Source organism: Saimiri boliviensis, chromosome 8, assembly GCF_048565385.1.
Source record: "Saimiri boliviensis isolate mSaiBol1 chromosome 8, mSaiBol1.pri, whole genome shotgun sequence".
Taxonomy (NCBI): Eukaryota; Metazoa; Chordata; class Mammalia; order Primates; family Cebidae; genus Saimiri; species Saimiri boliviensis.
Window position 1 is genome coordinate 71,908,253 of NC_133456.1, and position 14,712 is coordinate 71,922,964.

A 14,712-nucleotide genomic window follows, 5' to 3' on the forward strand; every position below is an offset into this window, starting at 1 on the left:
TCATGACTAGTAAACCTCCTCACAGGAACAGAACCACAGCACCCAGGAGGACTCAACGTCTAAGGGGACAAGCTCTGGTGAAAGCGGAGGGTCGGAATGTAAAATAATCGAAAACTCAGCGTCTCAGACAGCATCTGGCATGGGAAGTACGATGATCATTAAAAAAAAAAAAAAAAAAAGCCGGGTGCGGTGGCTCAAGCCTGTAATCCCAGCACTTTGGGAGGCCAAGGCGGGTGGATCACGAGGTCAAGAGATCGAGACCATCCTGGTCAACATGGTGAAACTCCGTCTCTACTAAAAATACAAAAAATTAGCTGGGCATGGTGGTGCGTGCCTGTAATCCCAGCTACTCAGGAGGCTGAGGCAGGAGAATTGCCTGAACGCAGGAGGCGGAGGTTGCAGTGAGCCGAGATCGTGCCATTGCACTCCAGCCTGGGTAACAAGAGCGAAACTCCGTCTCAAAAAAACAAAACAAAACAAAAAAACAAAAACCTGGGCAAAATGGCACAAGCCTGTAATCCCAGCACTTTGGGAGGCCGAAGCAGGTGGATCACCTGAGGTCAAGGGTTCGAGACCAGCCTATCCAACACAGTGAAACCCTGACTCTACTAAAAAATGCTCCAAAAAAAAAAAAAAAAAAAAAAAAAAAAAAGGGGCCAGGTGTGGTGGTGCACACCTGTGGTCCCGACAGCTGCTCGGGAGGCTGAGGCAGGAGAACTGCTTAAACCCAGGAGGCAGAGGTTGCAGTGAGCTGAGACCACAGCATTGCATTCCAGCCTGGGCAACAGAGTGAGACTCTGTCTCAAAATAATAATAATAGTAACAAAATAAATAAAATTAAAATTAAAAAAAAGTCTTTGAGACTCTGTCCCACACCTTTCTGAAATGGCACAATCTGACAGACCCCATCTGATGCAGAGGAAGGCATGTCAGGACCGCTTTTCCCGGGCACCAAAGCCAAGACCCCCATTCCTAAGCGCTGGCTCAGGTCTCCGTCTCTTAAATCCAACCCCTGAGAAGGCGCCCAGAACCCTGTTGGGAGCCAGGGACAATGTCACTGTCTTTGGCGTTGACACCTGCTCTGAGTAACTCACGGAAAACAGGGTCCAGCCGGGACGCCCTTAGTCGCGCCCCGTGTCCCCACCCGCGGGCCGTCCGGTAGCGCCGGGGGCTCCAGGGCGCGTTAGATGAAGGAGACCCACCCGGCCGGGCCACCGCGGGAAGCCCCGCGCCACTCACCCGCCAGGGACGCCAGGACCGCGGCCGCCGCGCGGAGCTGCCGGGACATCGCGGGCGCGCGGCGGGGTCCGGGCAAGCCCCGAACGCCCAGGACGACGCGGCTGCGCTCCGCACCCCCCTGTCCCGGAGACCCGAAGCCGCCCGCTTAAGAGGAGCAGCCGAAAAGCCCGCCCCGGGCGCTGGGCGGGGAGGAAAGTCCGCCGGCCCCCGCGGGAGCGCAGGCGCCTCCTTCCTCTCGGGGCGGGACCGGCGGGGCCTCGGGGCCGTTTCCTTCACGCGCGGGGCCCGGGCAGCGCCGGCCTCTTCCACTCATCCCTCGGTCTCGCTTCCCCTTCCGCTTCCTCTTCCCCTTCCGCCTCCCCTTCCCCTTCTTTCCCTTCCCCTTCCTCTTCTTCCCCCTCCCCTTCCTTCCCCTTTTTCGGGTTGTGATGGAGTCTCGCTCTGTCACCCAGGCTGGAGTGCAATGGTTTGATCTCGGCTCACTGCAACCTCCGCCTCCCGGGTTCAAGCGATTCTCCTGCCTCAGGCTCCTGAGCAGCTGGGACTACAGGCACCCGCCACCACGCTCGGCTAATTTTGTATTTTTAGTAGAATCGGGGTTTCTCCAAGTTGGTCAGGCTGGTCTCGAACTGCTGACCTCGTGATCCGCCCGCCGCGGCCTCCCGAAGTGCTGAGATTACAGGCAAGAGCCATTGCGCCCCGCTGAGTCTCCTCTTTTCTAACCGGTCAGGTACCTTTCTGGGAACCCGGAGACACTTCTTGGCCTGGAGAAGGCCAGCCCCTCGGTCACTAGGCGAGCAGGAGCCTAAAAACCCCTGAGGACCCCGAATCCCTGTCTTCCCGGGGGTCTGCGGCTGCCGCTCTCCACGCCCAGGCCTCGCTGGGACCGCGAGCTGCGGGTAGCGCAGGAGCACAGCCCAGAGCCGCCCCCGCCCCCACCGCGCGCCGACTCCCCGTCGGGAACCTCGCAGAGCCTTGGTTTCTTCTGCCATAATAATACCCACTCCTAGGGGTGTGTCTGTTGAGACAGGGTCTCCCTCTGTCTCCCAGGCTGGAGTGCAATGGCGCCATCTCTCCACCTCCCACGTTGAAGCAATTCTTCTGCCTCAGCCTCCCAAGTGGCTGGGACTACAGGCACCTGCCACCACCACGCCCAGCTATTTTTATTTTTATTTTTTAAGTAGAGATGGGGTTTCACCATGTTGGCCAGGCTGGTCTTGAACTCCTGACCTCAGGTGACCCGCCTGCTGCAGCCTCCCAAGGAGCTGGGATTACAGGCCTGAGCCACTGTGCCCGGCCCCAGGTGGTTTTACAAACCAGAAATTCCGGAAACAGGAAACACTCAATATCTTTATTTTATTTATTTATTTATTTTTTGAGTCAGGGTTTCACTCCATCACCCAGGTTGGAGTGCAGTGGCTTGATCTTGGCTCCCTGCAACTTCAACCTCCTGGCCTCAAGCGATTCTCCCACATCAGCCTCCGGAGTAGCTGGGACCACAGGTGCATGCCACCATGCCCGGCTATTTTATGTAGAGAGGTCGTCTTGCTGTGTTGCCCAGGCTGGTCTTGAGTTCCTGGCCTCAACCGATCTTCCCGAGTTAGTCACTGGGATTACAGGCGTGAGCCATGGCCCAAGCCTCAATATCGTTGACAGGCAACCTTTTAATGTCTTATTGGACTATCTGTCCGGGCTTGAGTCCCAGTGGGGAATACACATTTAGACAGTATATTAGGAGATGCTCCTTAACGCTAGATTGAGGGCTTTCAGTCTAGTCTCAAATCATTTTCTAAAAAAAATCACTTTGACTACAATTATTTTATCTTACTACGTTGCTCCAAACACTCTAATCAAGTAAACTTAACCAAAGCTTGTAGTGTTTCAGAATGGAATCTTTATAGTGAAAAGTGAGGTTAACCTGGGCCAATCAACCTAATTTCAGTAACTACCTGCTTTCTGATCTTTGAGTCAGTTTATTCAAAAGACAATCATTAAGTAGATATATAGTGTGTGCCAGGCACTCTTATTTCGTTTAAGCGCCATAGGCACTCTGCGGACACTGTTGTTATTATCGCTGCCCCAGATCGCAGATGGAGAAACTAACCACAGAGAAGGGAGTTGCCAGAGTCAGTTAGATAATAAATACAGAAATGGGGCCATGAATCCTGTCATTTTAAGCACTATGCCTTACTTCTGAAAAGGTGTTTGTGACTAGAATATAATATGCTTTTAAGTTGCTTACTGCCTCGTTGAGAGACATTTATTAATATACAACAATATGGAGAGAGTGATTGATGGGCTATTTGTTGCTCAGAGCCACCCTAGATGAGGAATGGGATATTCAAAGAAGATGACTTCATGGTGGTTGGCCCTCCAATCTCGTTCTTCTTCAGCATTGTTTTGGCTATTCTAAGTTCTCTGCATTTCCTTATTAATTTTAGAATCATTTTGCCAATTTCTACCAAAAATCCAACTGAGATTTTGATTAGGATTGCATTAGATCTGTATGTAAATTCAAGAAGATTTGACATGGCAACAATATTGAGTCTTCTGGTGATAAATATGGTATATCTCTCCCTTTATTTAGGTCTTCTTTATTTTTTTCCAGATTACTTAACTATTGTTTTGAGTTTTGCCCTAAGTATTTCACGTTTTTGATGCTATTTTAAAAATTTCTTTTGAGACAGAGTTTTGTTCTTGTCCAGGCTGGAGTGCAGTGGTGTGATCTCGGCTCACTGCGACCTCTGCCTCCCAGGTTCAAGCCATTCTCCTGCCTCAGCCTCCCGAGTAGCTGGGATTACAGGCGTGTGCCACCATGCCTGGCTAATTTTTTGTATTTTAGGTAGAGACAAGGTTTTACTGTGTTAGTCAGGGTGGTCTCAATCTCCTTTCCTCGTGATTCGCCTGCCGCAGCCTCCCAAAGTACTGGGATTACAGGCATGAGCCACTGTGCTCAGCTAATTTTATAACAACACAGCTTAAAAGACAAACACATTTTATGGCTGTATAAAAATATTTTCTTTCTCTATATTCTGTAAGTTTTTTTCTATTTTAACAATTTTTTAAAACTTTCAAAACTTTTTTTTGTTGCTGTTACACACACACACACACACACACACACACACATATGTCTAAGCCTCCTACAGGGCATCAGGATCATCAGTTCTCTGTCTTCCACCTGTACATCTTGTCCCACTGGAAGGTCTTCAGGGGCAATAATACCCACAGAGTGGTCATCTCCTGTGATAAGAATGCCTTCTTCCAGAATATCTCCTGAAGGACCTTCCTGAGAGTGTTTTACAGTTAATTTTTTTTAAAAGTAGGAGGAATACACTCAAAGTCATGACAAAACATAATATAGAAAATATATACACCAGTAATGTAGTTGTTTATCATGATCAAGTATTATGTATTATACGTAATTGTATGTGCTATACTTTTATACAACTGGCACTATAATCGTAGTTTCTCACCACAAGCTCCTGAGTGATGCCCTCCACCTCGACATTATGACAGCTACAACATCAGTAGCTGATAGAAAATTTTCAGTCCCATTATAATCATATCGGACCACCATTACACATATGGTCATTGACTGAAATATGGTTACGTGGTGCATGACTGTACATGTATAAATACCATTTATTTTTGTATGCTAATCTCATATCCTGCAATCTTGCTAAACTCACTTTTTAGTTCTAGTAATTTTTCTTAGTAAACTCCATTGGATTTTCTATATAGTCTATCACGTCCATGAATAAAGACAGTTTTCTTTTGAGATGGAGTTTTTCTCTTGTTGCCCAGGCTGGAGTGCAACGGTGCAATCTCAGCTCACTGCAACCTCTGCCTCGTGGGTTCAGGCAATTCTCCTGCCTCAGCCTCCTGAGTAGCTGGGATTACAGGCATGTGCCACCATGCCTGTAATTAGCCATGCCTGGCTAATTTTGTATTTTTAGTAGAGATGGGGTTTCTCCATATTGGTCAGGCTGGTCTCGAACTTCCAACCTCTGGTAAGCCTCTCGCCTCGGCCTCCCAAAGTGCTGGAATTACAGGCATGAGCCACTGTGCCCAGAATAGAGTTTTAACTTTCCAATTTGGATGTTTTAATATATTTTCTTGTTGAAAAGCCTTTTGTTTAGGCTCAAACATCCAGGACATTGTGAAATAGCAGCCATGAGATTAGAAATTTGTGTTCTGTTCCTGAAGCAGGAGGATTGCTTGAGCCTGGGAGGTCGAGACTGAAGTGAGCTGTGATCATGCCACTGCACTCTAGCCTGGGTGACAAAGCCAGACTCTGTCTCTAAAAAAAAAAAAAAAGAAAAAAAAATCTGAAAATAAAATAGATAAAAATAAAGAACAGAAAAAATATTTAAATGGCAAATAAAAAATTGAAAATAAATGAGAATAAACTGAAAATAACTCAAAAACTAAATATCTCAAAAACTCTAAAAATTAAGAAAATATAATGTTCAAATATGAAGTAATGCTAAAATAACTATAAACCAAATAACTTGAGAAAATAATAAAAATAACTCGAATCTAAAATAACTGGAAAAAAAAAACCTGTAAAACATAAGCAACTTTAAACCAAGTAACTAAGGGGAAATCCCTTAATTAAAACGGTTTACTGAAAATAAATAACTACAGTAGTTCTTAAACGTCCAGTGAGTTTATAATAGTCAAATAAATTACCGTAAAAATAAATACCTCAAAAACTCCAATAAGTTAAAGGGAAATAACCATGAAGGTAAATAACTCGGATAATAATTGTAAAGATAAATATAAATAAATTCCAAGCAAATTAATTTGAACGTCTGTAACTCCTAAAACAAAATAACTACACACAAATAACTGAAAATGAACAACTCAAAAACTAAATAACTTTGAAAATAAAGTAACTATAAACCAGTAACGGAAACTATACAATTAAATAACCAGAAAGCTACAAGTAAATGAAAATTAACTAAGAAAAGCAAAAACAAAATACAACAGAAAATAACAAAACTCATTTAGAAACAAATAAATTGGTACATAATTAGCTCAGAAAGTAACGTGGAACCAACTCTCTCTGCAACGAAGCAGTCTTGGAACAAACGCGAACAGCCCACGAGCACCGGCGGGGATTCCGGGAGGGCCCGGACTGAGCGGCTGCGGCTGCTCCAGGGCTCGGGCTAAACGGTTCTCAACCGAGCCCCACCTGCCCTAGAGAAACGGGGCTCGTCTGAAGGGATTTTTGATTGTCACATTTTGGGCGGGAGGGTGCGGTGGAGGACGGGGTGGCGCATTCCCGGCACCTGCTGGATAGAGGCCGGGGACGCTGCTAAACATCCTCCAGGTGGGGCGCAGAGAAGCCCCCACAGCCAAGAACTGCCCGGCCCCGGTGTCAGAGCGCGAGGTTGGGAAGGGCGGTGGGCGCGGAGCTGGGTGCGCAGCCAGGGCACCCCTCGGGCTCTCGGGAGGCGGCTCCGGGCATTCCTCTCCCGGGCGGAGGTCGCAGGCGCCAGCCGGCCCCTGGACGCCGCAGAGCTCTCCTCCTCGGTGCCGCCGGCCGCCCTGCAATTCCCAGAAGAAAGTCCGAGACGCTGTGGCCCGCGGAGGCGCTCGGCCGGCCTCGCTCACACTCACGCTTCTCCGCACCGCGCTCTCGTTTCTCCCCGGGTGCTTTCTCCCCTCTCCAGGAAAGCGGATTTGGAGGAACAGGTTTCTTGCCTGTCGTCCGACTGGAAAAGGCCGGCGAGCTGGAAGGGAGGGGCGGGTGCACCCGCAGAGTTATTGCTGGAGGCTGTGGCCAGGCCGGGCAAGGTGGTGACTCCCGCTGGCAGGAGGGTGCGCCCAGCCCAGCCCTCCCACCTGGACCACGGGGTTCCCAGCAGGAGCCCCATTGATGGCCGCACAACAGCGCACCGCCAAGGAGGCAGGGCCGGGAGGGTCAGGGCCACTTTGAGGGTCTAGTGACCTCGGCTCTTTGGCTTAGCCAGGCCCTTCTGGGCGAGAATCCTGAGGATCAGGAGTGGGATGGAGGCGAGGGACAGGAGGCAGGAGGAGCTGATGAATAGGAAGGAGGGAGGAGATGAAAGAAACAAGGAGGTAAATTACGCTTAGAGCGCTGCTCTCCTTTTCCATGCCTTCTGCACCTTCACAGCCTTCAAAGGTGTCCATGGAGCTAAAAGCGCCGCTGGAGCAGCCTTGGGGAGAGAAAGGGAAGAAGGGGCCTCTGTGAGGTGGAAGCACAGCCCCTCCACCCATGGCAGGGTTTGGCAGGCAGTGCTTGTGGCAGGCACGGCCCTCCCCATCTCTAACGCTTGCTTTCCCAAGCCCTGCACTTCGCCGGGCTGTGAAGAGGTCTATGATCTCCAGGCTGCCTTTCCAGCGCTGAGAAGCATCCACATGCTATTTATGGCCTTACCTTCCTGTTCTCAGCTCTGAGAAAACAGTCATTGGTTTTTGTGTTTGCTAGTCTTTTTTTTTTAAGAGATGAGGTTTCTTGATATTGGTCAGGCCGGTCTCGAACTCCTGACCTCAGGTGATCCTCCCACCTCAGCCTCCCAAAGTGCTGGGATTACAGACGTAAGCCACTGTGCCCGGCCCATGTTTGCCAGTCTTCTAACCATGCCTCCTTCCCTTCTTCCTCCCCTGTCTCTTTCCCACCCTCCCCTCCTTGCCTCCTTTTCTCTCCCCTAATTAATGTCCGTTTCCCATCTCCCTGGCAGCCTCTGCCAAGTGCCGCTGCTCCCCATAAGGGAAAACCAGAGGAACAAGCAAGAGCATCCATCCTGCCCCTCTCCGCAGTGAACTGATTAACCCATCAGTCTTGTCCATGGCGCACCCGTTACATCCCCAGGGCGGTGTTGGACACTGTGAGGAACAGCAGCTCCTGCCAAATACTGAGCAACTGCCCGGTTCCTGGTGGGATGTTAGGCGTTTGTCACAACCCTGCCAGGGGCTGGGCCCCCTTTACGGTTAGGGAAACAGACAGCAATGTTCACTTGGCCAAGTCCTCTGGGCCTGTGGCAGGGCAGCTGGATTCTACAGCACTCCTGCTCTTTACCCCCGCTCTGCGTGAGATGCAGTCTCTGCGTCACACGGCTCACAAGCCAGGTATTCCACACTCTTGAGAGTGCAGCCTCAGGGAGATGCGAACTGTACCCCCAACACAGCAGACACGCAGAAATACATTGACACGATCCAAACTCAAGCGCGGAACAATATTCACCCTCTCAGTGTGTGACGTCCTTGTCTGTCCCACCCCATCCTATGCTGTCCTGTCCTCGGAGACAGCAGGAGGGGGCTGCGAAGGTGGGGGAGTCTCATCCAGGCCCGTGGGTGGCAAGTCTCTCTGGAGAGAAACTGCAGCTGCTCGGGGTGTGCCCATGCCTGTCTCCCCCCGGGCCTGGGTTCCTGGCAGCAGAGACAGTAACCTATTCACCAGGTATCCCCCAGGGCTCTGGGAGAAACCCAGAATTCTCAGAACCAGAAAACCTTAGAGAACATCCTGCAGGCAGAGCCCCTGGTTCAATGGGGAGGAAAGTGGGGCTCCCGGGGCCCCACCAGGGACAGAGATTGACCACCAGGCTGTGGGCACAGTGGGGACTGGCTCAATACCCTGTGAGGGCTGAGTGAGGGCCAGGACCAGGGCGTCCTGACTCCTAGAGACCATGTCCTCTTCCTCACCCAGGCCTTCCAGTCCCAGCCCCTTTTCATCTATTTATTTTGGAGACAGGGTCTGGCTTGTCCCCCAGGCTGGAGTGCAGTGGTGTGATCATGGCTCACTGCAGCCTTGACTTCCTGGGTTGAACTGATCCTCCCACATCAGCCTCCTGAGTAGCTGGGACCACAGGCACAGGCCACCACACCCAGCTAGTTTTTGAAGAGATGGTCTCTACTAATTTTTTAGTAGAGATGGAGTTTCAGCATGTTGGCCAGGTTGGTCTCGAACTCCTGAGCTCAACTGATCTGCCCGCCTCTGTATCTCACAGTGCTGGGATTACAGGTGTGAGCCATGGTGCCCGGCCCCTGGGCTGACTTTTGCTGCCTTACATCATCTGCATATTTAATCCCCTGCTGGATTCACTGGCCGCGGGCTCTGTGGTCCTAAGAGTCTTAGGCACTGAGGAGCTGGCAGCACTGAGGGGACCCCAACATCTCAGACTCAGGGTCTGGCCAGTCCCGGGCATGAGGGAACAACTGAGAGGCCCATGGCCCCGCGGCACGAGGGGGCTCTGGAGTTCGTCAGACCCGATTTCCTCCGTCACTCACTAGCTGTGTGATCTTGGGTGTATCACTTAAGCTCGCTGAGCATCAGCTTCCTTATCTCTAAAATGGAGATAATGACATCAATTTTGCAGTCTTGGTATGAGGATTAACAAATCTTCTGATAAAGAAAAATGCCTGGTACATCATGGGAATTCAACAGATAGTACTTGTGATGATTATTGTTCACAGCAATTACAATAATACTAAAGATGGGGCTCAAAGCAGCTCGGGGCACTCGGGGTATGCTATTATCACTTACAGCAGGGGGAGGTTTGTCCTTCCATTGTCTTGTCCTCAAAAACACTCAGGGAAGGAAACATAAAGATAATCAAAGGCTTTAAAAAGAAACAGAGCACACCCACACACCCACACACCCCTACACCGCTACACCCCTCAGAAAAAACATTGCCAAACACACAGGTTCTTGACAAGTATTAAATCTGATTATAGCAAAACTTTTCTTTTCTTTTCTTTCTTTCTTTTTTTTTTTTGAGATGGAGTCTCGCTTCGTTGCCCGGGCTGGAGTGCAGTGGTGTGATCTTGGCTGACTGTAACCACCTCCCAGGTTCAAGCAATTCTCCTGCCTCAGCCTCCCGAGTAGCAGGAATTACACACATGCACCACTACACCCTGCTAACTGTTGTCTTCTTAGTAGAGACAGGGTTTCACCATATTGGTCAGGCTGGTCTCAAACTCCTGACCTCAGGAGATCTACCCGCCTCGGCCTCCCAAAGTGCTGGGATTATAGGTGTGAGCCACCGTGCCCAGCTGATTATAACAAAATTTTAAGTGATAGTTGCATTCTTGGAAAATGAATGGAATGACTCTGGTCCCAGTCAAGATCTACTGGTGTGGTTTTTAAAATTTTGCTTAAACAAATGGAATGAAATTTATTAACAAGTGAACCTAGTAGTAAACTGAGATTATTCTCACCAGCATACATATTTTTGGTAAATGATAGACTTTGAAGACAAAATCATGGCGTTTCCCTTACTGTCCACTGGATGGCACAAAGAGACCATTGTAGGTCCTACTGGTTCAGTGGTAGCTCTCGCCCGCCCCGTAGATACTACTAAATGGGCAAATTCTATTTTCATTGTCCTTCAAACTAGATTTCTCTCTATTCCTTACAATTATGCACAGCTTTTTAAGGATCAGCTCTATCATGTAAATTAAGGATATCATTTTCACTTGCGAGTAGCAGGTGGCGTGCTGCCTAGAAGCAATGCCTCACCCGCTGGGCATGCCTTCCTCGCACCTGGAGGAACTCGGTACCTAATTGCTGAGAATTCCATGCTATCAGAGGTCTAGCCTAAGGGCGTCATCTCAGTGAACCTCACAGAAAGACTGTACAGTATTCTCTCCATTTTGTAAAATAAATGATAAAAAGAACGTAAGCACAGAAAGGCCATAGAATTCATCCAAAGAGATGGAGCTGGACTTGAGGCTGGGTCTTTGAGACCTGAGTTTGAGCCCTGCATTGTTATGTTGTGCTGCTAGCCAATTTCCCCGTCTTCTAGGATTTAACACATGGGGTCACATTGTCTGATCTATCCCAACAGCTCTCCAGAGCTCACAACAGGAGAGTTCCAAAATGTTTCCAGGAGTACTAGGGGTACTAGGCTCGGTTATAATCTTTTGCTTGGTGGCCCAGAGTAGAAATGTGGATATCTTAGGCTGGTCTATAGCTGAAGCATCTATTTCATTTGCAAGCCTATCTTTGGCCAAGAGGAAGTGAATCCATGGCACGATCTCGGCTCACCGCAACCTCTGCCTCCTGGGCTCAGGCAATTCCCCTGCCTCAGCCTCCTGAGTAGCTGGGATTACAGGCACGTGCCACCATGCCCAGCTAATTTTTTGTATTTTTAGTAGAGACGGGGTTTCACCATGTTGACCAGGATGGTCTCAATCTCTCGACCTCGTGATCCACCCGCCTCGGCCTCCCAAAGTGCTGGGATTACAGGCTTGAGCCACCGCGCCCGGCCGGAAGTGAATCACTCTTGAGAGCATTTCATTCATTGCTTTCAGATTCACCGTGTTGCCCAGGCTGGTCTCAAACTCCTGGATATCAAGTTACCCTCCTGCTTTGGCCTCTCAAAAGTGTTGGGATTACAGGCATGAGCCACCACAACTGACCAAATCACGCATTTCTATAGACGACGTCTGTGAGAAGATATTAACAATGATTACATCTGGGTATGTAGGATTTGTATTTTTATTTGTACTTTCCTGTATTTTCTAAATTTCTGATAATCTGCATGTGTATTCCTTTTATAATCAGAAAAGGAAACTTAAAATAGTTCAAACCATTGGTCAGATATCTAAAACAACAATCTCTCCAGAGGGGACTGTTTGCTAGAATTTATTTTCTTCATTGAAATACTAGAGTGCCCCAAATAAGCTTGAATAATAATAAATAATGATAATGAAAGTAACTCAATTATCTAGGTCTGAAAGGAAATGCCACAAAGGAAATTAGCAAAGAAACAACCATTACATGCCACACTGGACACCTCCCAGGCCACCTTGGAGACCCTGAGGGGCCCGACAGGGACCTATAGTAAGGCTGGCAGACAGGTTCTTTCTCTGTTAGCTTTGAGGTAGAACAGTTATTCTCATTTTATGTCTTTCACATGAACAGGACTTTGCCAATCAGGGACGAAGTGAATTCAGAATTTAAGATTTCCAGCACAATCCAAGCTAGTAAAACAGTATTAGTTTACATCCTTTATTTTCACCTTAAGGTGCCAGAGAGAGGTTGGCTAACCGACAGCACTAGAAACAGTGCACCCACCTGCCCGCTGACTGCCCGTCTGGAAATTGTGTAGGTCCTTAGGTGAATCTCGCTTTCTTCCCTTCCCCGACCCAGACTCTATCCCAACTGGCCCGAGGAATCCTTTCTCTTTGTGCTCATGTCAGTAGAATAGCAGGCAAAGACAGCAGTTACCGTAATGGACAGAGTAGCAGGTCCTGGTTGTTATGAGGAGGAGGCGCTGCTGCTTAACAGAGGCAGACGAACACGTCTGCTGCTCAGGTGATCCGCTAGGACATCTCGCAATAGTCCCATGCCCAGCTGTAACTATGATGGCCAACTCCAAGAACCATAGCCTGATAGAGTCTAGGATGCCCACTATGCCTGTCACCAGGGGAAGTGCCAGATGGGGAGAGGGGTGTCTAGAATGAGTAGGAGGGAAAGAATGACTACATGGTACAGCCAGGGACCAAGTGCAGCAGCCGGCGGCAGCCATGGATTTAGTTAAGTAGGATTCTTGCTGTGTTCCCTGGTGCAAGTGTCTCCCTTGTCGAGACCCACCAAGGCTAAAGTTGGAGACATGGGGAGAAGCAAATTTCCCCATGTGGATCACTGGAGTCATCATGGGCAAGGTCACAACTCATTGACTTCCTGTCTCCCAGATTCCTGTACTCTGCCTCCTGGGGGCATGGTGCCGTAAAACAGCCATTGGTTCAGCTGTATACTGCATCCTGAGTACACACCGCATCCCCACAGCGCCCCGTCCAAACTGCTGCCCCAGCTCACTTTCAAAAGCCTGTCCCACTACTCTATCAGGCTGCCAGCTTGTGAATGGGGGGTGGGGGTTAAGACTGTGTCCTGCTGGGTGTGGTGGACTGTAATCCTAGCACTTTGAGAGGCTGGGGAGGGTGGATCATGAGGTCAGGAGTTTGAGACCAGCCTGGTCAACATGGTGAAACCCCATTTCTACTAAAGATAGAAAAGATTAGCCAGGCATGGTGGCAGGTGCCTGTAGTCTGAGGCTGTAGGGGAAGCTGAGGCAGGAGAATCGCTTGAACTCGAGGTGGAGGTTGCAGTGAGCTGAGATCATGCCAATGCACTCCAGCCTCCTGGGCGACAGGGTGAGATTTCATCTAAAAAAAAAAAAATATCTTGTGATCACATGTCCACCGCTGATCCTCTTTTGCCACACTGAGTCCCCTGATCAAAGCAATGTTATATGGCCAGGGGCAGTGGCTCACCCCTGTAATCCCAGAATTTTGGGAGGTCGAGGTGGGTGGATCACCGGAGGTCAGGAGTTCAAGACCAGCCTGGCCAACATGGTGAAACCTTGTCTCCTCTACTAAAAATACAAAAGTTAGCTAGGTGTGATGGCGTGAGCCTGTAATTCCAGCTACTTGGGAGGCTGAGGCAGAAGATTTGCCTGAACCCAGGAGGTGGAGGTTGCAGTGAGCCGTGATCACACCATTGCACTCCAGCCTGGGCGACAAGAGTGAAATTCCATCTCCGAAAAAAAAAAAAAAAAGCAATGTTAAATGGTTGATCACACTGTACTTTCTAACCTGAAGGGGTCAGATTTTATCAACTCAAAGGACGCTGCCAAGCTGGGCGCTCAGCACTGACCTCTGCTGGCACATTGGACGTTTAACAGTGGTGGCCGCTAGAGCAGGCCTGAAGACAGGGAGCCCTCCTGCTGTGGCCCAGCACAGGTCCCCTTCTGCTCCCCAGGCTTCTCCGTTTAGCAGCCCGTGGCACAGGCACTAGGGTGCCTAACAGGACGTGGACTGACGGCTTCCCCTACGCATCCTCTGTAGTGGGCATTAAAGCACAATTCCAAGACTCTCACCTTCTGAGTTCGCGCCCGCAAGGCTGCGTGCCCCTTCTCCAGTCAGATCATGTCATTTGATCCTAGTTATTGTTCTGGAAGGGTTCAGGCGGGGGTGGGCGGTGGGGACAAATCTTGAGAAGGACAAACATGGCCTTGTAGGCCTCATCGGAGGCTTCTGCGTAGTCTCAGGGAACAGTCTTGGGTGCTTCTCACCTTCTTCCCTCCCCACCAGGCCCCAGCCCTGCTGACATGAGGAATCCCATCTCTTCGTCCTCACACCAGGAGACCAGCAGGCCAAGAGAGCAGTCACCATACTGGAAGGAGAAATGGGTCTTGGTTGTCATGAGGAGGGACTGTCTCCCCCAAGGGACAGTACCCAAGGGAGACACTTCCACCGGGACCACAGCAAGAATCCTACCTCACTAGATGGGCGGCTGCTGCCACTGGGCCTTGGCTGTGCTTTGTAGTACAGAAGGCGGAGCAGACCACTGCTGCCAGCCCAGGAGGTCACGGGCATATTCCCAGACACCCTCATTCCCAGTTTCTGCGTCCCTTATCTTCCTTCTGAGGGTCTGACTTTGCTCATCTACTGGCACTAGGAGCCCCACAGTGACCAGAGGGCAGACTTGCCTGGGTTGAG

General features: G+C 49.7%; 2 protein-coding genes across 9 annotated transcripts in view; both read right to left on the reverse strand.

Annotated features, from left to right (window-relative positions):
• LAMP3 (lysosomal associated membrane protein 3) overlaps window positions 1–1,384 on the reverse strand; it is a 36,424-nt gene extending 35,040 nt beyond the window's left edge. For both annotated transcript variants that reach the window (XM_039478999.2, XM_039478998.2), the window contains exon 1: window positions 1,240–1,384. In XM_039478999.2, the coding sequence (XP_039334933.1) occupies window positions 1,240–1,288 (49 nt within the window). In that variant the 5' untranslated portion in view covers window positions 1,289–1,384. The remainder of the gene's footprint in view (window positions 1–1,239) is intronic.
• Window positions 1,385–2,589: 1,205 nt separating this feature from the next.
• MCF2L2 (MCF.2 cell line derived transforming sequence-like 2) overlaps window positions 2,590–14,712 on the reverse strand; it is a 250,817-nt gene continuing 238,694 nt past the window's right edge. For 6 of the 7 annotated variants that reach the window (XM_074404603.1, XM_074404602.1, XM_074404600.1 and 3 more), the window contains 2 exons: window positions 7,336–7,424; window positions 2,590–6,977 (listed from right to left, as the gene is read on the reverse strand). In XM_074404603.1, coding sequence (XP_074260704.1) covers window positions 6,861–6,977; window positions 7,336–7,424 — 206 coding nt within the window. In that variant the 3' untranslated portion in view covers window positions 2,590–6,860. Of the gene's footprint in view, window positions 6,978–7,335; window positions 7,425–12,206; window positions 13,378–14,712 lie in introns of those variants that run through there. The other variant, XM_074404601.1, reaches the window with a different exon arrangement.